General features: G+C 53.0%; 1 protein-coding gene across 2 annotated transcripts in view; it reads left to right on the forward strand.

Annotated features, from left to right (window-relative positions):
• CALN1 (calneuron 1) overlaps positions 1-24,468 on the forward strand; it is a 459,316-nt gene that overhangs the window by 104,105 nt on the left and 330,743 nt on the right. For both annotated transcript variants that reach the window (XM_004761698.2, XM_045074918.1), the window contains exon 2: positions 3,159-3,283. In XM_004761698.2, the coding sequence (XP_004761755.1) occupies positions 3,159-3,283 (125 nt within the window). The remainder of the gene's footprint in view (positions 1-3,158; positions 3,284-24,468) is intronic.

Consider the following 24,468-nt stretch of genomic DNA (forward strand, 5'->3'; position numbering starts at 1 on the left):
GGGGGCTCAGTCGATCCTATAACTGACTTTGGCTCAGGTCGTAATCCGGGAGTCCTGGGATCGAGCCCCAGGCCAGGCTCTGCATCCGAGGGGGGTCTGCTTGTCCCTCTCCCTCTGTCCTCCGCCCCTGTATGTCCGCTCATGCTCTCTGTCGAATAAATAAATAAAATTCTTTTTTTTAACTTTTTTTTTTTTACAAAAAAAGATTTTATTTATTTGAGAGAGAGAAAAAGCAAGAGATCACAGAGCGAGAGGGAGAAGCAGGTTCCCCGCTGAGCAGAGAGCCCGATGCGGGGCTCGATCCCAGGACCCTGGGATCATGACCTGAGCCGAAGGCAGTGGCTTCACCCATGGAGCCCCCAGGCGCCCTGTGCTCCCCTTTCTTGGACGAGACTTTGTTTGCCCACACGTGTGTCTCTCTTGCACACTTCCTTTCCCACGAGACAGGGGCGTTTTGGTGCAGACTGAATGCGCTGATTTGGTCCGCGGCCTTTTCCAGAAGCAGATTATGCGGCCGTGTCTGGGGAGACTCCGTGGTGGCCGGTTTTCTCTGCAGAGTCCTGGACAGTTACTGGGCGGCTGACCTGGGCCGTGGCTTGGATATGTTCCATCGAGTATAACCTTGTTACCGTGGCCGTAAAAATTCGTGGGGCGCCTTGGGAGCGTCAGACCCCCAGGCGAGAGGTCGGCAACGGAAGGCAGTTGTGAAACGGGAGGAGAAAGCGGCGTGAAGAGCGGCGACCAGGCCGGGGACGCCCTCTGCCCGTGCGCTGACCTCCCGGGGCCACCGTGGGGCGGCTTCTCCCTGGTGGTGAACGGAGTGTCTTCCCGGCTTACACGACTGGGTCCGTGTTGAAAAGAACAGCCGATGCGGCCGACACGGTCCTGTGGCCGGTGCCGGGAGGGAAGCCCAAGCCGCACAGGAAGCCTCGCCCGTGTTCTGAGCAAACGCAGCGCAGGCCCCCAGATCAGGACCGGCCCCGGGGAGCGGAGGCCGCCCTGACTCATACACCCGCGTCTCACTTGGAAACACGTTTGTCCTGAAGTGAGTCGGCGAAAAGACGAGGTGGTGATTGAACGGTTTGTCCAGAGACCGACCGATTCTCGTGTTGTATTTGACGTGTAAAGATCGATGCAGCCGGGAGGGGTGAGTCGGACGTACTTAGCCCGTGACACTCCTTGCGTCACGGATCGGCGCCGTCCTCGTGCTGCGTAACGGACACCCCGGGTTTGTGACGGGCCCGTCCATGTCCGTCTCGTTTGCCGCGGAGGGGCGAGCGCGGTTTGGAGCCCGACGGCTGGCTCCTGCCTCGGCCACGCGTCTGGTTTACTTTTGGGGTCCAGAACCTTCGTGGAGACCTTTGACAGAGACGTCAGGAAGTGTGGCCCGTGTTTTAGGAAGGTAATTAATTCGCTTTAGACATCTCGAGATTGGAACGAGAGCGTGACGGCCGGTGCAAACGTCGGGGCGTGGCCGGGGCTCCTCGGTCGGACGAGCGCCCGGGAGGCTGGTGCTCCGGGACCGGGTCCTCCACGACGGGTTCGTGTTCCGGATCAGGCCCTGCGCGTTGAGGAGCCTCGCGGGTCGCTGTGTACGTCAGCGGCTCCCGGCCCACGTAGGGACATGCCGGCGTGTGCCTGGGTCGGAGGGAGAGAGGCCCGGCGGGTCCTGCAGGGCTGTCACGCGGGGCTGTCCCGGGGAAAAGAAGGCAGAGCTTCCCCGCCGGCCCACCCCCTCGGTGCCCGTCGACTCCACCACCCCAGGATTAGGACAGTTGCTGTCATGAGGGTGGTTGGAGGGACAGGGAGGGTGCGTGTCCTGACGGTCATCCTCGGGCCGGCTGTCTTCCCGGGATTTACACCTTGTCACTGGGCCGTGCCCCGAGGGGGCCTTCAGCGCCCCGACTCTCCTACAGATGCAGACTGGAGTAAAACAGAGCTCTGCAGTGGCTTCTGCGGGGGAAGGAGGAGCAATGGGGGGGGGGAGCGCTCAGGGGTCATTGTCTCCCACAGAACCCTGGCAGGGAGGCCTCACTCTGCTTGAATGCCCTGGGTGACGGGGGGATTACTCCTTCCAGTGCTGCCCAGTTCTTCTTCTTGGAGCTCTGTTAGGTTTGCTTTACCCCCAGCCTATAAGTGACGTCCCATACCTCCTGCCTATTCCCTCAATCCACGCAAAGCTTGGTCCGTCCGCTTAGCCCTCTTGGCAGACAGGGAAGCGGAACACATTGGCAGACGTGCCCAGCAGCTCACGCACTGCCAGGAGAGTCCTGGGCTCTCTGCTCAGAAGCAGCCCCGTTCTCTAACTGCCCGGTCTTGGGTCTTCTGCACTCGCTCTTCCCACGTCCTGACCAACTATCTTTCCTCCCTCTCACCTTAGCCTGCCTGGCCCCGTGGGAACCCCTTAAGCTCTAGGGCCGGGGCTGGGCAGGGACGCTGTGTCTGGAGGGTTTGCTGGTCTGGCCTCAGGGGTGCTTTGATTCTCTGGGAGGCTGCTGGGAGCTGCTTTGCTGTGGGACCCTGGAGGTGCTGCCCGCCTTTACAGCTGGCGGTGAGCGTCTCGGGGCGGGGTGCTTCGGAGCCGCGTCGGCAGCAGGTGTCTGCGCCCCGGCCAGGCCTGGGGACTGCTTCCCCGAGGTGCAGAAGGCCGTCCGTGCATTTACGTAGGGCCTGCCACTTCCTGCCTGGTTCGAGGGCTGTGTGCGTGGATCGTCCGCGTTCCCTGGGAAGAGTGGACCGGCTGCATCGCCGCACGGTCACAACTGCGACTCCCGGTCCCTGGGGAGCCCGACCTTCCTGGGATGTGCGTGCCCGATCGGTACCGACAAGAGAGTTTGTCGGGCTGGGGAAAGGGGCACAGAGGATCCCTTTTCGCCTGGAAAGGCCTGGGGGGTGACGTGGGGTCCCACAGTCTGCGAGATTTGGGATGAAATCGGCAAAAAGGCAGCGAGGTGTCAAGCAAAGAAAGCGCTAGAACCTGAGATCGTCTGGGGGACGGTTCAGACCTCGAGGACCCTGGCATTCTCTCCTTCCCTCTAGAAGCGGGATTGTTCTGTTAAAGAGGACGCGGGCCCTCTGGAACCCAGGGTGGCCCTCTGAGGAAGGACGGAAGGAATGACGGTCTCTTTCTCTCCCCACTCCCGCTTCTCTGTGGACAGGGACAAGATGCCTTTCCACCACGTGACCGCCGGCTTGCTGTACAAGGGGAATTACCTCAACCGCTCCCTCTCCGCCGGCAGCGACAGCGAGCAGCTCGCCAACATCTCCGTGGAGGAGCTGGACGGTAAGGGGCCCGCCCTGTCGGGGAGGACAGCCGCCCCGGGAGGCACGGGAGGCTGCAGCCGCTCGGAAATGAAAGCGCCAGGCGCGGGCCACCCGTCGCGGCCACGTCTAAGTCTGGTGTGATGGGGAGGAGCTCAGGGACCGACTCCGCCCCAGTGACGACTCCCTGTGGGACGTTGCCACCAGCCTGAACTCCCTCTGGTGGCTACTCTGGTTTCTTTGTAAACTGACCTTGGGGATGGCCCTCGACTCCCAAAATGTGTTTTCTAGTTGATGGAGTCTTGATCACCCGCGGCGTGTCCTGTTTCCACGCTGTCGTTTCTGTGGGGTCCAGCTGTCGGGGAGCTTGACGTGGGGCCACGGTGCTCCGAATCAGAAGCATCTGGAAGCCGCGTCTAGTTGGGAATGGACAGCAAGGGTTTTAATTGCCTCTGTTCCTTTGTCCCACAGCGCGGCCCTGGCGTGAGGGGCAGCGGTAGAGACGAGAACAAAGCGGAGCGCACCGCGGCTGTGTTCCTCCTGGGACACCGCCCTGCTGTAGCCTCACTGGTCAGCCAAGCCCCTGATTAAACAATCACATTAGAACGAGCAAGAAGGAATTTATTTCTTCTGGGATAGAGAATTAGGTTGACTCAGCCAGATGTTTGCCCGGTGCCCCCTCTGCTGAGCTCCAGCCAGAAGCCGTTTTCCCTCGTGCCCTGGAACGCTGGGCTCCGTGCGACACCCTGTGAAAGCCTGAGGCCGAAACTGGCTTTTCTAGAACCGAGAAGTCGGAGTTACCCCAGACGGCCTACCTCCTGGCTTTCCAGGAGAATGGTCTGACCAGCGTGCGGCCTCTGTGCCCGGGTGGGAGCCGCAGGGCCGTTACGCCCAAGACGGAGGTGGGAAAGTCAGCTCTGGGCCGGCAAAGCCACGCTTGCCGCCGAGTTGGCAGGAATTGAAGAAAGTGGGGGACGGGGTCATCTGGTAGCTTTCCTGGTCCTGTCGGGTTTGCTTGCTTGTCTAGAAGACTGGCTTGTTCACAGGCGCCCGCGGGAGAGCCCCAGGGGCTGGAGGACGGGGTCCCCAGGGGAGGCCTGGGGTGGGGGAAGCAGGAGCCAAGCGGCAGAGCCTGGCCCTTGGGGTCTGCAACAGCTCACTGCAGTCTGGACGGTTGTGCTGGGTGAGCCCGGAGGCCCTGCCCCACGGGGCCACTCATCTGCCCTCAGGACGCGTGGTGTGGGACGGGGGTTCCTGGGTCGGACGCTGACGGACACCCGTTAGCTGGGCACCGTCCTTCGTCACCACCCCCGCTCCCCGCCCCGCTGTGGCTGGCTGCGGCCCCCCGTGCGGCCGGTCCCGCCCCTGCCCCAGCTAGTGTTAATCTGCAGGGCGAATGCCCCTCTCCTCCTGTGGAGGGGCCACGCTTGCCCAGTGCACCAGCCGCTGCCCTCCCAGAGCAGGCGTGGAAGAGCCACTCACCGCACAGGCTGCCTCCGGCTGGCACCGCCCCGGGAAGTCTGTGTGTCTTCTCTTCAAACTCAGCCCGGGAGGAAATGACGCGGAGCGGCATCGTGTTGGCCAGATTAGCGTCAGGAAGCTCCCGACGAGCTCAGCAGGGGTGGATTGGTGGAGACACTCACGCATCCATTTATTCCTATTTATTCATTTGTCCGTTCCTGGGCATCACTCCTTCCAGGAGCATTTACCCGGACGCTTTCCGGGTGGAGGAGGAAATAAAGAAGTCGCAGTCCCTGTCCGTTCCCCAGGGCATCTGCCGTCTGCCCCGAGCGTTTCTTCATCTGCAACCGTTGCTAGCAGGATCTTATACTACTAAGGGTGCATCACGCGGAGTCTTACTGGACGTGCGAATTATAATTGTGCAAAGGCTGTTTTCTCCGTGCTCGCGGTTGAGTCACCCCGTGATGTTCTCGTAGTCGTTAGATCGGCCCCGTCTCCGGTTCGCCCGTTTCACTCCTACACGGCGTGAACGTCCACAGTCTGCATCAGTCCCATGAAGGACGCACGTTTGGGTCTCCAGTCTGGGCTGTTAGGATGTAATCTAGTCATCCCCCCTCTGTTATGTCTACGATGTCGGGGTCCGGCGTCCTCGGGGTCCCTCTGGGAAATGTCTGCGTGTGGGCGTGTCCTGCTGTCCCTGCACTTCGGTCTGTTTTCCGCATCACGTGTCTCTACTCCCTCGTCCATTCTCGAGTTCGCCTCCGACATCGGTGATTTACTGGGGCTACGGTCATTTTAACATTTTTTTTATGACTGCCTTTAGAGCATATTTTCTTTATGGATGAACGTTTCAGTTTCTTGGAAGCCTGGTTTTCTTTCGGTCGTCTTCCTTCCTTCTTAAAACACTTTTTGGTCAGAATAGCATATGGAAAAGTATTAATGCGCAGTTAGTAACATTCTTGACTGTGAACACTCACGAAGCCACCATCCAGGTTAAGGACGGTCGTGTTACCAGCCCCCGGCAGCACCTTCCCGAGACCCTTCCCAGGGCCTCTGCCTCAGAGACGACCCCCCACCCCGCCGGCTCACTCTCACTGTTTCATGGTGTTTGTGTTTCCCTTCGGCTCGGGGTGGGGGGTAAGAGTGGGGGGCGGGGTTGGGGTCATGCCATATCTATTCCTCGGTTCTCAGCCTTTTTTCCTTAACTTGTTTGCGAGACTCAGCCATGCCGTTGAGGGTAGCCGAAGTAGACTCATTTCCATTAATGGACAGGATCCCATCCTGGGTAAATATGCCACCATTTATTTATCTGTGCTATTTCTCAGTGGGTGTTTGGGTTGCTTTCAGTTTGTAGTTATTAGGATATAATCTCACCGTGCCCCTCTCTGTTGGGCTAAGTCTTAGGATGTGTCTTCCTCACATTTCTCTCTTCCTGCTTTACTGGCGCCATATTGTTTTTATTCTCTCCCAACTCTTTGCTCTACTGAGGCCATCTTGGACACAATTTATGAACATCTCTTCGGTTTCTTGTCATAATGTATGTAGATACACATATAGAAAGCCTTTCCCCCAAGTCTTCTAGCTGATGCTACTATTATTTTGCATTAGAAGGTGTTTTTCCAAGGTCCATTTTGCCTTTTTCTGCTCTGGTTTGTGACTCAATAAAGTTCTTTGCGGGCCCAGAATCTGTGGGCACACAGGGTTTGTAAAGAATCTTTAGCTTCTGTGTTCTATCTTTGTTTTATCTTGGATCTGCGATAATTTTTCCCTTTGTCAGCCCCAGCTGCAGGGTCCCGTTTCTAGAAGATGCTCATCTAGTCCATGGCTGCTGAGTGGAGGTGAGATCTTGATGGCCCTGCTGTTGGGTTTGCTCCTTGTGCTGCAGAATTCTGTCAGTCCTTTGTTTTCCCTTCTCTTGCTCTTGTCCTGTTCCCAGACTAGGCGTATGCAGCATTCAGAGACCCAGGTACCCCCTAGTTCTCATCTTGCTGGGGAGTAATCTGGGATGGACACAGCACCCCACAGCTCTGGCTGCTCCCAGAGAGCAGGTTCCCTAAAGGAGCTTAGAAAAGGGGTGCTGCTGGGCTAGGTTTGGATTGGCTTGGAGAACTTGCTAGGAGATAGGGAGTGACAGCTTGATTTGCTGGTCACTTAGCTTCTGGGTCCCTGGCGGGGCAAACAATGGTGGTGGGTCAATATCTTCCTGCCATAAGTACCACCGCAGTTCCCAGGACAGGTGGAAACTATGTTTCTCCAATTTCATTGGTGTTGCCAGTCGTGAAAATTCTCCTCAAACTTGGACATGTATATGCATCTCAAAATTGCTGTTTCTGGTGAGCTGCTCATAGGTACATTTCTGGGGCATTTGAATTTGAGCTTTGGGATAGATGTATGAGTTAACCACCCTTCTCTCGCAAAGCCCCGTTGCAGTAGTTGGTTGACTTGCTTTAGATTATTCTAGAATCAGTGCATCAGCACAGCGCGGTTTCCTCAATGACCCCTTGCTTACATAATCCAGTGGACTCTGGTGTTTGGAGAAATCAGTGTTTGTCCTGGACTTTCTGCAGCACCTGGCAGCGTGCTCACGCGCTTGGTTTTGGAGTTTGTCCCAGCTCTGGCGTCCATGTCACTAGCTGCTGCTCCTTCCTTTTTTCTACCAGTGTTCCCTTGTGTGTCCCTCCTGTTCCGCCCACCGCTCACACACTGTTGTGTCCTGGGGTGGTTTTTTGTTGTCTCCATGGACATCCCCATGCTGATTGCCTCAAGATACCTATCTTCAATCCCCGTCTCCCTCCTGAATTTTAGATCTGCCTCTAGTCCTGTGTAGATCTCTCCCAAGTTCTTTAAGCTCCAAAGACCCAAAGCTGAATGGATTTTCTTTTTTCTCTGAAACTGCTTCTCCTCTGGAATTTTCCTTAGGAAGTTACATCACATGATGTACTCGGTCGGGCACAACGGTAATTTGGGAGTCCTCTTTTTCTGCTCACCCCCCACATATAATTGGCAAAGTCTTACAGATCTCGACTTCTCTCAACTTATCTTGAAACTGTTCCATCCTCTCTGACCACACTGCCGTTGTCTTGGGCCAGGTCCCTGTGCCCTGGCTGCCGTCCCCCGGAATTGGTATCTTTGTGCCTCATCTATGATTTCACTCATAGATTGGTCCCATTCCATTTCACTGGAGGGATGCTTCTCAGATACACACTGGATGAGCTTAGCCCACTGCTTAAAACGATTTTCTTCTTGGCCTACTAATACGTGATTATATATTTTCAACATTTCTTTCATCTTTAAAAAATTTTCAAACCCACAGAGGTTGGGAAAGCACAGTGAAACACCATGTACCTTCCTCTAATTGTTAATACTAAAATATTTGCTTTCTTTCTGTTTCCCTTTTTTCCCAACACACACACACACACACACACACACACAGAGGCATGCATCTAATTTCTTTAGTTCAAGAATTTTAATTAGGTTCTTTTTTATAGTTTCCGTTCTTCTGTTGAAATACTCATCCGCTTAGTCATTGAAACAATACTTTTCTTTAATTATTTGGACATATTTTCCTATATTTATAATAGCTCTTTATAGTCTTTATGTACTTAAATCCAGCATCTAGGCTCTAGGCCATCTTGGGGTTGGTTTCTACTGCCCCCCCCCTTGATTATATTAAAACTTTCCTGTTCCTTTGTGTGCTGTTAATACGTGACTGTCCGCTGCGCTCTGGAGACTCTGTGTTCTGTTATCTTTCTCTGAAGAGTGCGAGTTTTGCTCCAGAGACCTGTTCAATGACTGGCTGACTGCTTCCGGTTGTGTAGGTTTGGTTTTCATGCTTTGTTATGACAGAGCTGTGGCAGTCCTGAGGTGTTCCCCAAGCCACTCTAACTGGGCAGGGACTCTCCAAACTGTCTTCCTTGTGGGTCTTCTCAGGGCTTGGTTTTAGGTTTTGATCATGTGGATCTCAAGGGGACCTTCAGAGTAGTTTTCTTACTGTCACGATGAGGTCCTTCTCGTGTCTCGGCGTCCACCTGCGGTATTAATGAGGTCTTTCAGACACATAGGGCGGCTTCAATTCTAGGATCTGTTTTCTCGTCTCAGCCTTGGAGCAGCTGCTTCCTGGTGAGTCTAGTTTAATCTCAGTTTCCCTGGGGGTAGTCCAGCCTCTGGCCAGATGTTCCCAGGAAACCCACATGCAGGCTTCTGGAACCTTCACTCTGCAGTTTCCTTCTTTCTGCCGCCTTACCCCACATGGCTCTAGTTCCTTCAGCGACCCGGATTCATGAGCTGGTGGGGAATGGTCCCCAGGCAGAGAGCTAGGGCCAAGGCCAGGCTCACCGGGTCAGTTTCCCTTGTCCCTGCCCTTGAAGTCCCTGCGCTGCCCATTGTCTACAGCCTGAAAATAGTTGCTTTTGATACTTTGTTGCGTTCAGTTGTACTCGAAGGGGAGGGTTGTTCTTACACCAGTTACTTTGTTGCACAGCAGAAGTCCCTTATTAATAAAATAATTTTATTTTACTTTTTCTACACGAACGAGTTAAAAGTAATTTTCAACCAGCATAGCCCTTGACCCTTTGATAGTTCATTTTTGTTTATAATTCTTAAGTGGCTTTCCATAGCCTACAGCTGGGTGAGCCCGAGGGACATGCTGGGACAAAGCAGAGGAAGTCCCGTGTGGCCTGGACCCTTCCTTTTTGTCTGCTTTCACTCCCTGCTTTATTTCCAGATCGTTCGCTACCGCCTCAAGATCTCTCCTGCTTCTCTGCCTTTGTTCTAGCTGCTTCTGTCTACTGAGACCCATCTTTTAAGTTTCAGCGTTGTCGTTGTCACCATCAGCACAGTCGTCACAGCCCAAGTTTCTTGATTGCTTCCTCTGTGTTCAGAATGCTGCAGATGAACCAACACCTTTAATCCTTGCAATAATCCTGGAACGAAGGTATTATTATTATTAACTCCGTTTTTGCAAAGGCGGGAGATGGCGGTAGAGAGGAATCTTGTCCCAGGTTGCTAGCGGGCGTGTGTTAGGACTCGGACGCGACGGTCAGCAGGCCTCGGGGCCCGGGCTCGTTAACTTGGATGCTGCGCGTCCTCTCTGCTAGATGAGACCCTTTGTGCCTTCCTCGCACCCTCATGTCACCATCCTGTATATCACTGCCACCGCTGTGACACATGGGTGAGAACTTGCCTGATTAATCAAACGTTCAGTGGGTGGAGAGATATTTTTAAAGCTCCGTGTGAGCCCAGTGTGCTGCTCACCGAGAGCAGAGGTGCCGTGCAGCCCAGAAGAGGCTGGCGAGGGGCGTGATTTCCTGCTCGAAGCGGGCTGGCTCCTGGGCGGTGGGCTCCGCTCCGAAGGACCCCTCCCCGCCTCCACCCATCCGGGCCATCCTTCGTTTTCTTGTCCAGGAGGCTCCCGTCTTCCCTTCTTCTTGTTTTCCTCTCTTCCTCGAGTTCCGCTGGTTGATTTCAAAATCCAAGAGGCACACCCTGATTTGCCTTTTTGGAGACACTTGCCTCTACAGGCTTTCCAAGAGGGGTTTTCAGGAGGCAGAGACATGACTGTCAGGAGAAGAGAAACTCGCAACTCTTATCTGAGAAGGCTGATGGCTCCGAGTTCTCTTCTCCAGGGAGGTGATAAAGCCTACACAGAGAACCACATCATCCAAGGAGAGTGGGCGTGCCAGATACACAGCTCTGCTCCGAGCTGGGAATTAGCTTTACAACCGGGGTCTTTTTTATCTATCTCCGGGCCTTCCTCCTGGAGGCTTGACCTGCCTTTGAGCCTGGAGAGGGAAAGAGCCACGAAGCTCTGTCAGCAGAGCCAAGGACGGATTTCTCTGATGACAGCCGCTTCCAAGGGCCCTCTCCTTAAAGGGACGTTGGCTTAAGCCTTCTTAGAGTTTCCTGCCTCTTGTTCCAAAAATGCATTTTGATAGTCGTGTCCAAGGCAGAAACCCAAGTCCCGACCCTGCCACTTTCACTTTATTCGTTTGTGATTTATATGCTGCCTGCTTCCAAATGTGATCGAGACATCATATGATAAATGAAGAAACAAACTGCAAAGGCTGTCAGAACAGAAATAGAAAATAAAAATCCACATACAAAGAGGAAGAAAAAAACCATGACAGCCCCTTAAACTGATGCAGTTACTGTGAATGAGCGTGAAATTCAGCTCCAAGCTTTCAGCGGGCTGGGGCGGGGAGGTAACCCTGTACCTTGTTCCCATGACAGCCTGGAAGGGCCCAGTTGGAAGAAGAGACCTCTCATCTCATTGTATTTTATTTTTTTTTAAGATTTTATTTATTTATTTGACAGAGAGATCACAAGTAGGCAGAGAGGCAGGCAGAGAGAGAGAGGAGGAAGCAGGCTCCCTGCTGAGCAGAGAGCCCGATGCGGGGCTCGATCCCAGGACTCTGAGATCATGACCTGAGCGGAAGGCAGAGGCTTTAACCCACTGAGCCACCCAGGCACCCCTCATCTCATTTTAAATAGGAGCCCTTTGGCCCATAAGAAAAATATCCAATATACAAGTATTTTGTATTATTTTAGAGATTTTTTTTCACCCTTGAATTTCTGAGGATCGACCGATTGATCATCAGTCAATCGATTTTTACCTATTTCCTTTAGTAATAGTGGCTTAGGATGGTGGTGATCCTCCGTGAAGGACGAGGAGCTCATTTTAGACTCTCCAGATGCAGAGACACAAGGACAGATTGTGGTATACAAAGTCTTCCCCCAAGCTGATTCTGTGAACTCCCTCCAGAGCGTGTTTCTCTGGTTCCTAGTCCTAAGAGTCCTGCTTGCGATGGCAGGCAGAGGTGATGTCTAGATCTGAAAGTTCAGGAGCCGGCTTCATCAACCTTGACCTTGACGTGAGCTATTTGAGGAACAGGGTTTAGCAGCCGTCCGTGTCTATCATAAAATAACCTGGATGGTGTTTCTGTGGGGTCTTCCGTGCTCAACAGAAATGTGTCCCAATGCATCGACTAAGGTGACTGAGCCCCACAGCACTTTCCCAGAGAACTAAGTAAGTTGACCTGTCCAGTAGAATTACTCAGCATTATCCATCCAGATGCTGGAGAGAGTTTTCCAGAACTCATCATTTTGAGGCTGGCTTCGTGGATACCGAGCTCTTTCTCTTGGAGGTAGTTGGATAGCAGCAGGTTCAGCTGCTTCCTGGGACTGCTCAGGGACGTGGTATCAGCCATGGGTTCTCCCAGGGACGGCTCCCTGGTTGTCCCTCTTCACAGTGGTATCCAGACCATCTCATCTAAGCACAGCTCCAGATCATTTAAAATCAGGTGCAGATTTTAAATCACAGCTATTTAAAATACACATTTTCACTACCAAGATGGTCATTTCTACTTTCTCGAATTTTCAAGCCAAAAGAACACTAAATTTACATTGAGACCTGAATTATTCTCTTGCTGTGTAACACATTACTCCAAAAACTGATTTAAAACAAAAACCATTTTTTATTACCAAGTCTCTGTGGATCAGAAATCCAGGCATGGTCTGGCCTGACGGCTTTCAAACGGTTGCAGTGAGGACTGTTGTGATCTGAAGGCTTGACTGGGGTTGGAGAATCCAATCTCAAGCTCATTCACATGGCTCTTGGCTGGACACCTGCCTCCATTCCTTCCATGATGTCTTCTTGGTAGGACGCCTTGAGTGACTTCAAAATATGGGATTTGGCCTTTGCTAGAACAAGGGATCATGTTATGACCTTGTCTCGATGTCACGTATTGTCACTCTGTCACATATATTCATTAGAAGTGAGTCACTGAGGACAGTCTACACTTAGGGTAAGTGGAGTTAACCTCCATCTTTCGAAGGAAGGAGTATCAAAAAATTAGCAGGTGTATTTTAAAATCGCCAGAGACCATATAAATTAGCTGGGAGTTGGTTTCTAGCTGTTGAACTGAAAGCTAATGAAATGTTATAGAAAGTTCTAAAATTACACTCAACAGTTTCCTTGGCACTGAAGACGAGAGGACCCAATGGTCATTGCTATAAAAAGAGGAATTAAGCCCACCTGTTCTTGATGGAGTAGGGTCTGTGAAGTCCCTCAGATCTGGGGTTCTTACACAACACAGATGGTTAGCTCCTCTCCAATGTAATTTCTTCCCTAGTAACAGAATTTTTAGCAGGACACATGGATGCTAGATTAAAGACTACATCCCTTAGTCTTCTTCGAGAGGCTAGATGTGGCCATATTGGTAAATTCTGGCCAAAGGGATGTTAGAAGTGACATTGGGCAACTCTGACGCACGATGCCTCTTCTTTACCCTTTGTTCTTCTTCTTACCGGAGTGAAAGCGTCATCCTCCGGTCCCAGGAAGACAGAGTTCCGCCGCTGGGTGACGGAATGCTGAGCCGGAAGGAGCCTGGCTGCCTGGAGTAGAGACAAATCAACTCTGTCTCGCTCTTCTGTCACTCAGAGCTGAACCTAAACCCCCAGAATGAGCAGCCGGGTCACCACAGATGAGTAATGCAGTCTCGAAACCTGTTTTCCAGTTTTTAAATCAGTGCTTTACGTATAATCCTACTTTTAGGAATCTCCCGCTTACTGGTTTGGAGGAGGAAGTATTGTTGGTAAGGATTGGGTTTGAGGAGTACGGTTTAGAGCACCGGAGATTTGTCCCTTTCATAATACATATATATGTATATGTCTATAGAGGCTGTATTTCCAGTTCATGTGCTGAAATTCTAAACGAAGAAGGGAGAAAGGGATCGAGCTAGCAGGGCAGGCTGGGTGGCAGGGACCCCAGAGCCCTCTGGGAGGACACTGACTTCGGGTGGGGTTGTCAGTGTTGAGGGCAGTGGACATGGGCATCCCGGTCATCCGTACGAGCGCACCGTGGAAGTCTGGGCACACAGTGATCGCTCAGAGATGCTTGTTGAATGAATGGACTCCAGATCTTCTCACAATAGCAGCTTGTTCCTAAGGGAACTGCTGGTTCCTGATTATTCGTTCTCTAATAGGAGCGGATTTGGGATGAAATATATGGCAGTGAACGTGGTTGGTGATGCATGACATTTAGAGTCCGATGACTCACTTCAGTGCTCCCCAAGTTTTGGTTTTATCACTTGTACTGCGTGGCTGATAGCATGTACCTTCTTATGATAATATAGGGTAGTAGAGAGTGAGTTCCTGATGTACGTGAGTTACTGTTGTATGTATGTGACATGGGGTAAGTGCCCACTAAAGAGAAAGGGTGGTAGGACTTGTTGCTGTTGTTGTGATGACGCGGATGACGGTGGTGACGGTGATGGTGGCAGAGGTAATGACACTGACAAGACACACCCAAGGATGATCACTCCCATGTCGGGGCAAGTTGGCTCCTGAGAGCGAAAACGCAAACCACTAGCCTGAATCCTGTGCAGTTCAGGGTGGGAACGTGGGCGTATCTGGCCATCCCATCATGATTTTCTGTGTCTTAGCTCGAAGCCCCCAGGGACACGTTGCCTGTTCCTTCCGCCCCATCCTCAGCTCTTCATCCTTCAAAGACCCTTTCCTCCCTGGTACAGAGGTAAGGGTCTACATTGTCAAAGGAAGGAGAGGAAAAGGTACCTAATGACAATAGCTTCAAAACCTTGGGTGGTCCTGACAGATGGAACCAGATCCTATAAGGTCTGGGCTTTGATGTGAGAAACGTCTGTGGATGGCTGAAAGTTCAGGCTTTTCAAGTCCTCACTGTGATGCCTTCAAGGATCAGGAGCGAACATGACATAAATTTCCTTTTAAATATAAACGGATGTGTCCCACAATACTTACTCAGAGGGTTGGAGGGGAGGTGGTGATGAGAGATGGGGAGCATGAAATCATGGCCCCGGGACCAGATCTCACTCCCCTGGGGGAGAGGGTGTTGTCCGCAATTTGAGTTCACCATATCGCAAAGCAGATTTTCATTCCTTCCTCTCTGAAGTGGTTTCTGGAGATGGAAGACCCCAGCCGCCCGCCTCTCCGGGTGTCGCTTCCGTGCACATTAGCATCGCTGTTGGTGCCGTGTTCCCTTTGCACAAACAAAATGCAGGGCTCCTTCTCACTCCCGCAGGGCTCCCGTACCCTTGTCTGGTTCCAACTCCAGACCATGCTTGTTCTAATCTTTCTTCCAAACTTGGAACCTCAACTGCAGTATTAATGGTTGGTTTGTGACACTTGAGTTTCGTGGGGATAGAAAAGAAGAATTATTTTTCCCCGTAAAGCAGCTGAAATAAATGGCCCCAGGAGCCCACAGTAACGCTGGTTGAGGGAGGGGACCACCGTTTCCAGGCTCAGGTGTGGGAATAGTCCCCAGGCTGGAGCCAGCCGGCTGGGCTGTGCTGGTTTTTACTCTTCGGACACCTGGGTGACGACGTAGCATTTCTGCACAGACACATCGCAGCGAGGACGGGTCCTAAAGTTCTTGGTCGGGTGCCCCTATGCAATTTGTAGGTGACTTGAGAGAGCTCAGTCTCTCCGCCGTCTGGCACTCAGGTGGGGAGCGGAGGGGGCGGGGTCATGGGGACAAACCTGAGAGCTCTGTATTTCTCGCACCTCCCAGAGGCCTCTCCGCAGACGGCCGCGTGCGAGTCCTTCACCAGCACCTACGGAGGCTGAAGCCACTTCGGAGAGTTTCAAGTGTGTGGTTGAGCATGATTTTATGCTCCCCTCTTTGCAAATCTCCAGAGGTGCCATCCGTTTCTGGGAACAGTGCCTCGAGCTGAATGCTGGGTTCTCTCGCCAGATTTTGGAGACCCTGAATGTGCAAATTAAGAAATGTGTCGTTTTCAAATTCTGACTCCTCGGGGACCGAGGGGAGCCTAGAGGGGACAGACTGATGAAGAGCTGCGGAGTTGCTAACAGCCAGGCCGAGGAGTGGTTTTAGTCTCGGCTTTGATCCTGGGGTCTGTGCGTCTTCTAGGGCTTCTGAGCCTTTTGTGTGTTTGTGAGTCGTGGTTTCTTTCCTGGGGAGAAGATCCACAACGTACGTCGTGTTCTTAAAGGGAGTCAGCAAAATGGTTGGAGCAACTGCTAATCTCCACCTTCGGAACTGGACCTCTCGTCGTCTTCCTCCTCCTCCTTCCTCTTCTTTTTAAAGATTTTACTTATTTGACAGAGAGAGTGAGAGAGATCACAAGCAGGGGGAGGAGGAAGCAGCTCCCGCTGAGCAGGGAGCCCGATGCGGGGCTCGATCCCGGGACCCTGAGATCATGACCTGAGCCGAAGGCAGAGGCTCAACCCACGGAGCCACCCAGGAGCCCCTTGCCCTGCATCTTTCTTACCCATCACTGCTTCAAGGTTTCTGTCCTTTTGCGTCCGGTGGGAAGACTGGACTTGGTGCATCAATGAGGGCTGGGGAGACGCTGCTCGTCAGCGCCAAGGTGGCGTCGGTTGTGATGCCGAGAATGGGCTTGGCCAGGAGCGGGTCTAGAGGCTGGGGTAGCCCAGGAGCCCATTCGCAGTCAGGGGAGACCCAGCGGGCGTGTGAACTCAGCAAGAGCAGTAGGTGGGAGGGAGCTGAACAGTGTAGACACTTGGCCGCGTGTGTGGCCGTGTTCACGCGCGCTGTGACCCTCCGGGAGGCACTCTTGTCGCTGTTACGCGCGTGAGGGAGATTAGTGTGAGGGATCCGTGGTTTGCTCAAGGTCACACAGCTCATGGTCGGTGGACTGAGGTTCACGCTCTGCTTTCTCTGGCCCCAAAGCCCATACCCTCCGTAAACTAGCACGGTCCACGGTCTTCACCGTACGAGGTCTGGGTGTGTGGAGGCCGGCTGGGCGGGAAGGAAGAGTTAGGTGCCCAGCTACCCGCCTGCATCATTAGTCAGGTGCCGGTGCTGCTGGCCGCCGAGGCCAAGGACAGAGGAGTCGGAACGGGGTGGAGGGAGATCACAAGAAACTCATCCCACCGGAGATGGCCACTGGGTCCTTGAATAATGAATTCTGGGGTTTAGGATATTTAGCCAGGAGATAGAGATTTTGGAACCTTTTTATATTGAGGTTACGGATAAAAGGAAGCAGGCCCAGGGTGGTCATGGAGGCCCAGCCACTAGGCATTGCTTCGAGTCAGGTGGTCGCTGGTGGCCAAGGGCATTGGGAGGCCCCACTTTTCCCAAAGCATCATCTGTGCTTTGCCTGCCTCGTTCAGGCCCCTAGTTGTCCTTCATACTCTCGAAAGCCAACAACCTCTATGAGAAGGAAGTTTGAAAACATGTCCCCTGTTTGTGCTCAGTTCATCTGCTTTATTGGTTGACGGCGCCCTCTCTTCCCTAACTTCGTTTGAGTCAGAAACTTGCCTAAACCTCTGTCTTAGAGTTTCCAAGAAGTTCAGTCTGGCTCTTGGCCACACCAGTTCTTTTTTTCAGGGTATCCTAAAATCCACTGTGGTTTTCTCAGCCACCTACACGGACAGAGACTGTGTTACGTCCAAGGTCCCCTGCCTCTAACGAGGATGGCCCCAGGCAACCGCCAGGCCAAGGATAGAGAACTTGGAGGAGCAAATCCCAGAGACTCGGGAGGGAGACTGAAATCGGTTCAAAGCCTGGGTATGTCGTTTAGCATCTCTGTGCCCTTGGGTGAGTTTTAAACGCTTACAGGTCTCAGTGTCCTCATCCATAAAATGGGGTGATATCAGTGCCCCTGTCCCGGGAAGAGCCCTTGGCGGGATCATGATGCCGGCGCTTGGCACAGGGCTCTGGGAGGGCTGATGGCGGTCTCGCGGCCTGGCCCTCTGGAGGGAGGAGTGAGAGCAGATGGAAAGACAGAATTCCTTTTCGCGTTCTCTTGTCCGGCCAAGTATAAAGGAGTTGATGGATATTTTAAAGAGAAAGAACAAAACTAGATCCGTGAATCTGGCATCTGGTCATCTTTCTGTCTTTTTCAGTGTGTGTGTGTGTGTGTGTGTGTGTTCTTGTGTCTGTGTCTGTTTATATGACTGTGTTTGTATGTTTGTGTGATTGTGTGTGTGTATAGCTGTATCTGTATGTTTATATGACGTGTGTTTGCTTGTGTGTGTGATGGTATGTGTCTGTGTTCACGTGTGTGTGTGTGAGTGAGCGACTGTGTCTCTGGGGGGTGGGCAGGGTGCTGAGAGCTTGTCCTGGTTCAGGGTTTGTCCCAGAACCTTCTCCGTAGAGCCTTCTCAGCCATCAGGGTTGTCGTGAACTTAGTCAACAACATCTTGCTGATGTTCCTGGGCTGGACATGCCAGAACCTCTGGGGAGAGGCACGAACGTGCACCGAGTGTGGGTTCGGTGTCGGGCACACCCGGCGGGACGCGTTAGCAGCTTTCATCGTCGTCCTCGTCACCGCCCAGAGTCGCTGTCCCCGGATTCCACGCTTCTCGCCTTCCTTTCTCTGAACCGCAGAAGCGCGGGGACCTGCCCCAGGAGAGAGGTTCCACGGGCGGGGGGCACTGGAAATGACGGTGATGTCCGCCTTCCTGGGCCGTAGGTGTATTTTCTCTGGTGTGGCCAGGGCCAGGTTTGCCAGTGATGAAGACTTCCTCAAGACGGGACGTCTTGTTGGATATCCAGAGGCGATAAAGCCCGCCTTCGACTGCGACACTGAGTGTCCCCGCAAGTTGTTAAATCCTGAAGTTTACCCATCTGTTCAGTGTATGTCTCTCTTTGAAGAATATTTAAGTGAGACGAAGCGTCTTGGGTAGGTGCAAATGCCTTTAGGTTTTCTTGGGGGCACCTGTTACCGCTGTGAGGTCAGAAGCAGACTCTGTCCCTTCTTCTTCAAAAACAAAACACAACAAAAAAACCAACAAAAAACCCAAACCTATGAAAGGGAAGTGTTTCCCTTTGAGCCTCAGAGGATGGTTTTTGATCATAATGTGTTTTTCGCTTCTAAAGCACTGCCCACTCATGGCAGAACACATTTGTCTTTATAGAGAAAGTCACTCCGTGTGTGTGCGCTCGAGATCGCTACGAGTCACTTGGGAGGCTGATGAGTGGGGACAGCAGACAGCAGACCAGGTCAGGGGACTCATACATCACGCTGTACCTTCGTGGCCTTAATAAATTCCCAGGCAGAGACAAATCAGGTCCACTCTCACAGTCGCGCTCCATGCCTTCTTCCCAAATCTGACCCATCCTGAGCAAACTCTGAGCAAAAAACCAAAACAAAACAACCCCCCAAACCAAACATGCACGTGCACACACACACACACACACACACACACAACTCAGGGCATTTGTGGAAAAGGCAGCTAGAGGTCTGTCCAGCGGCGGGCTAAGGAAACCCAGGAAGAAAAACTTCCTCACGAGGTTCTGCAGGGCACAGTGTGCTGGGAGGAAGGGACATGGCACAGAAGCTCCCTGGGTGCCGGGAGGACTGGTCGTTCCAGCCTGTCCTCAGGCAGGGAGGCTCCGTGGGCAGAGCCTCGCAGGGGAGTGAAACCTCAGTTGGTCCCCCTGTGAAGTGGGGGCCATTGTTTCGGAGTCACGCCCTGCCTCGCCGAAGAAAGCACCCGTTTTGTGGGGCCGATACGCACGTGTGACATGCAGTGACCGAGGTTGTTCATTACACGTTAACACAGAGACGAAAGGTTGCGCTCGTTCTGCTGGGGTTTGTGGCGTCTCTGCGGCACCCAGACGCTATCTCCAGACGCTGAACGTCAAAGCCATCTGTCAGACTCGGACCCTGCCCCGCAGGGCCCGCCCAAGGGACTAAAGCCAGGCAGAGCAGGGCGGGAGGGAAGGCGGCTCAGAATCGGGGACCTCTGGCCTTCATGCTTGCCGGAGCTCATGACCTTCTCTGAGCTTCAGTGTTCCCCCTTGTAAGAATGAGACAGAAATGTTGACCTCCGAGTTTTCTCTTCATACCAAAGGCACAGCATCATTCATTCACTCAACGAATATTTATCGAGTGCCTCCTGACGTCTCAGGCACTGTTCTAAGGTCCTTGCTGCTGCGGCGAGCCGGACAGAAGGTTCCTCACCCTCACGGAGCTTCCGCTCTCAGTGCAGGAGACGTTGAGTCTGGGATGATGATGAATCATAGAATATGAAAGAAGCAGGAAGAGGGGTAGGAAGCGTCAGAGGTGGGATGGAGACGGTTGTGTCAATCTAGACGAGAGACAGTGGCGGCCGGGGACCAGGGTGGTTGCCATGGAGTCGGGGGAGGAGGTCGGATTCTGATCTATTTTGACGGTGGGTTTACCAAGGTTTGCTGACGGCTGGGTATGGAGTATAAAGGCTGGGCCACCTGGGTGGCTCCGTCGCTTCAGCCTCTAACTCTTGATCTCAGCTCAGGTCTTGATCTCAGGGTGGTGAGTTCAAGCCCCCATGTTGGGCTTCACGTTGGGTGTGGAGCCTGCTGAGTAGTAGAGAGAGAGAGAGAGAGAGAGAGGAGTCCAGGATGACCTCAAGATTTTTGACCGGATCCACCGGAGGAATAGAGACTCATCTAGAGAGGGAAATCCCAGGGACTCAGCGCTGAACGTAATTCTGAGACGCTTATTTGATGCCACGTGGAGATTTTGAATAGGCCATTGGGTAATCAGGTCTGGAGTTCAGGGAGGGAATGAGGTTTTCAAGGTAAAATATTCTAGGTGGGTGTGGCACAAGTGGGTGTTAAATACGTTTTTAAGTCTTGGTAATTTTCTTCTTGTGAGATGGTTTCCGAGGCGACTGTGGTGAGTAGAATGGCCTTTACCCAGTCTTGGCCAACGGTAACGTCTTGCAAACTGACCCTGTGATATCACAACCAGGACGTTGATGCTGATGGTCCATGGACAGAAAATCTCCACTGTGGTGAATGCGTGTGAATTTAATCCACTCAGTGCCCCCAAACACTACGTAAAATAAGCTACAGGACTTCAGAGGAAGGCACACCCACGTCCTGGGGTGGGGAGGGTATGACGGGCCAGAGAAGGCTCCCTGCAGACGAAGGCACTTGAGTTGGGCCTTTGGGACGGGAGGGACTGGGGTCTGCGACAGAAAGGTCGGTCCTGGGATGCAGAAGTGTGGTGTGTGCTGGGCCTTTGAGGCTGTCTGGCTTGCTGGGTGTGGAGAGTGCCATGGGGGTGTCAGGAAGCAGGGCTGAAAGGCTGGGGCGTCGGTGAGCCGGTGAATGGAGGAGCTTGGAGGAGGGGCCGCCTGGCCTCCAGGGAGACAGGTCCAGTCCCTGAGTCTGAGCGGACTGGAGCGGAAGGAACCTTCTGGGAGGCCAGAGAGGAGAGCTTCCTGATGACCAGGATGAAAGGGAAGCGGGGCCCTTGTGGTCAAAGGGAAGGAAAGGGACATCCCGGGGACGACTCTGTTGGGTGCTTACGGGTGCAGGCTCGGGGCCCCACTGTGTGCCCTGCCTCCGTCTCATTCAGCTCCCACCACTGCTTGGCCAGGCCTTTGCTGTTTTCATCCTCAATTCCAGATGAGGACACTGAGGCACAGAGAGGTTAAGTCACTACCTCAAGGTTGCAGAGCTAGCGAGAAGCCAGGTTGAACGCGAGGCTGCCTGACGCCCAAGACCTCAGAACTAACCTCGAGTGGTTTAGGCTCTCGCGACCATCTTACTCAGACGAGAGGCTCGTTTTTAAGGGGAAGAGCTCTGGTGCATAGAGAAGCAGAAAACGGAGTGTGTTCAGATGGGATCAGTGACTTTCTGGTGTGGGGGCGCCTGGAGGCTCAGTGGGTTAAAGTCTCTGCCTTTGGCTCAGGCCATGATCTCAGGGTCCTGGGATCGAGTCCTGCATCGGGCTCTCTGCTCAGAGGGGAGCCTGCTTCCTCCTCTCTCTCTCTCTGCCTGCCTCTCTGCCTGCTTGTGATCTCTCTCTGTCAAATAAATAAAATCTTAAAAAAAATTTTTTTAAATTTAAATTCAACTTAGTTAACCTACAATGTGTTATGAGTTTCAGGGGTGGAATTTAGTGATTTATCAGTTGCACATAACCCAGGGCTCATTCCATCCCGTGCCCTCCTGAATGCCCGTCCCCCAGTTACCCCGTCCGCTCACCCACCTCCCCTCCAGCAACCCTCAGTTTGTTCCCTGTAGTTGAGAGTCTCTTGTGGTTGGCCTCCCTCTCTGTTTTCATCTTATGTTATTTTTCCTTCCCTTCCCCTGTGCTCATGTGTTGTGTTTCTTACAGTCTACGTATGAGTGAAATCATCCGATAGTTGTCTTTCTCTGACTGACTTATTTCGCTCAGCATAGTATATTCTAGTTCCATCCCTGTTGTTGCAAATGGCAAGATTTCATTCTTTTTGATGGCTGCATAGTATTCCTCATGTGTGTCTTTACTATGTGTATATACACACTATATGTATGTATAGTTCATCTGCCAGTGGACATCTGGGCTTTTTCCATACAGATTTTTTTTTTAAAGATTTTATTTATTTATTTGACAGAGATCACAAGTAGGCAGAGAGGCAGGCAGAGAGAGAGAGAGGAGGAAGCGGGCTCTCTGCTGAGCAGAGAGCCCGATGCGGGACTCGATCCCAGGACCCTGAGATCATGACCTGAGCTGAAGGCAGCAGCTTAACCCACTGAGCCACCCAGGCGCCCTCCATACAGATTTTTTTAGTTAAATTTGAGCAACGAGTGTGCGAGAGTGGGGTAGAGTATGAGAAGGACTGGAGGGACTCGGCGCGGACGCTGTAGGAGATTGTGGAGCGGAGTCTATGGAAGTTAAAGGAAGGATCTTAGCAGGACCAGCAAGGTTTGTTGAAGGTCTTATTGTTGAAAATCCTGTGGATGGCTCTGACGGCCATGGGGCAGGATGGGTTCCCTTTGGGCGGGTTCTGCCCCTTCCAGTGATGAAGCATGTGCCTTTGGCCAAGGCTTCTGACTTCTTGGCCTGACGAAGGAGGTAGCAGTGCTTGGGCAGCCTCTCAGCAGCGTGAGGAGGATGCTTGCGTGGGACGGGCGTGGGCCAATGTCTGGTGCTTTGCTCAGGAAGATGGCGCCTCTAGCTCGCAGCTGGCGTCCTGGGGCTGGGGAGGCCATTGGATTTCCGGCAGCCGTGACACTGAGCCTTGCGGTGGTGGCCTGAGCCTGTCCCCGCTCAGGGGGAGGCGTGGGGCAAGATGATGAATCTGAGTGTCCATGTCGTAGGCTCTTCAGCCACTTTTTAGCACCAGCCTCGTGGTTTTCCAATATTTCCTCAATGAAGGAATCTGTGATCTACCCCTGCTTGTGTGATTTTTTTTTTCATTATTGGGCCCAGCTTCCCTTTTATGTTCTTGATTAAAAACGTTTTATTTTTACCTTTCTCTTCTATTTTAAAACACCCTAAAACTTAAAACATCCTCTTGAAAAGGCTTCCCACAGCCACAAAACTATAATCGAGTACAGATTAGCCTGATTTTCAGACTGTGACCGAGATGATGTTTTTGAAGAAAAAAACCCAAAAAACAAAAAACTGAGATTAGAATTTAACAGGTGTGGTGGTCGCTGAATAACGTGTCCCTCCCCCCACCCCCCCAATAGGTCCAGGCCCTCCTTCCTGGCACCTAGGAACACGTCACTTTACAGGACAAAAGTTGCAATGCTGACGGGACTGTTTTGAGTCATTGGAGATGAGATTATTCGGGTTATCCTGGTGGCGACCCTGTAATCCTTATTCAAGGGACGCAAGAGGGGGAGGGTCAGAAAGCCCTGAAAACGGAGATTGGACCGGAAGGTGCTGCGGCTTGGAAGGCGGGGGAGGGGCCACATACTAAAGGACGGGGCAGCCCCTGGAAGCTGGAAAAGCAGAGAGGTAGATCCCCCGCAGGGCCTCCAGGAGGAAGGCAGCCTGACCGAAGGACTTGCGGCGTCTGGAACAATCCGGGAACACATTTGTGTTAGTGGTCGTTTGTTATCGCCGCTGTCGGAAGCCGACCCAGAGTTCTGCCGGAGGACGGACTCGCCACATCGGTAGAAAGGGCACAAAAGCCATAATTTCTCTTTCATGAGGAGATGTCCTGTTGCAACCCGAGCCGGCTCCGGGACTCATAATCCACACCGCGTGTTCATCAGACACCTTCTAGCCTTGGCCCGGCCGTCTGCGCGGGGGCGGGGACAGGGAGAGGACAGCCCCTCGGCACGCCCTGGGCACTGTCTGTCACTATCTAGAATTTCCAGGACGGGGAATGGGGACACTTGGCCTGACGATGAGGGGGAGGAATCAGACGGTCCCGGACAGACCAGTAAGGTGACCAAAGGGCCACAGTCTTACTTCATGTCTTTTTTCCTTCTGGTCATTTTCAGGCATCTAACATCCTTTTGTTGTTACTTTCTTATCCAAACATGCTCAGAAGAACCGGGTCACGGTCTCGGACATCCTGCACGAATTCATGACTTCGTGGCCATGGGCTTGCCGAGTCCCTGAATGTTGGCCTGGGGAGTGACCCGGAGGGAACTGGAGGCCGTCGCTCCTCCGTGTGCTGGACGGTCCCCGAGCTCACACAGGGACATGGCCTGCACACTTGGGTCTGTCCAGAGAGGTTCCCCGTGACCTCTCCTCGCTCCCCGGTGTCAGCAATTTCAGGCCGTTCCCGGGTTTGAAACGGGAGCTTTTGTCCTCCAGTGCAGATGGGAGCCTCGGGGCACCCGAGGAGGGAGCGCGGCGTTGGGAGGCCGGGCTGTCACGGTCCAGAGGTCCTGCTGCCTCCGGACCCAGCAGGAGCGGACCCAGGAGGACCTCACCGCACCGAGAAGGTAGAGAAGGTAATCCGGTCGGTTAGCAGGAAACTGAGATCGGGGAAGGCGGCGCGGCCCTGTGGGGAGGAGACACAGAAGGGGAGTCTAGAAACATCTTATGCCTGAGTTGTGTTTTG

The sequence above is a fragment of the Mustela putorius genome, unplaced genomic scaffold, assembly GCF_011764305.1.
Source record: "Mustela putorius furo isolate JIRA1106 unplaced genomic scaffold, ASM1176430v1.1 tig00000139_pilon_pilon_pilon, whole genome shotgun sequence".
Lineage (NCBI taxonomy): Eukaryota > Metazoa > Chordata > Mammalia > Carnivora > Mustelidae > Mustela > Mustela putorius.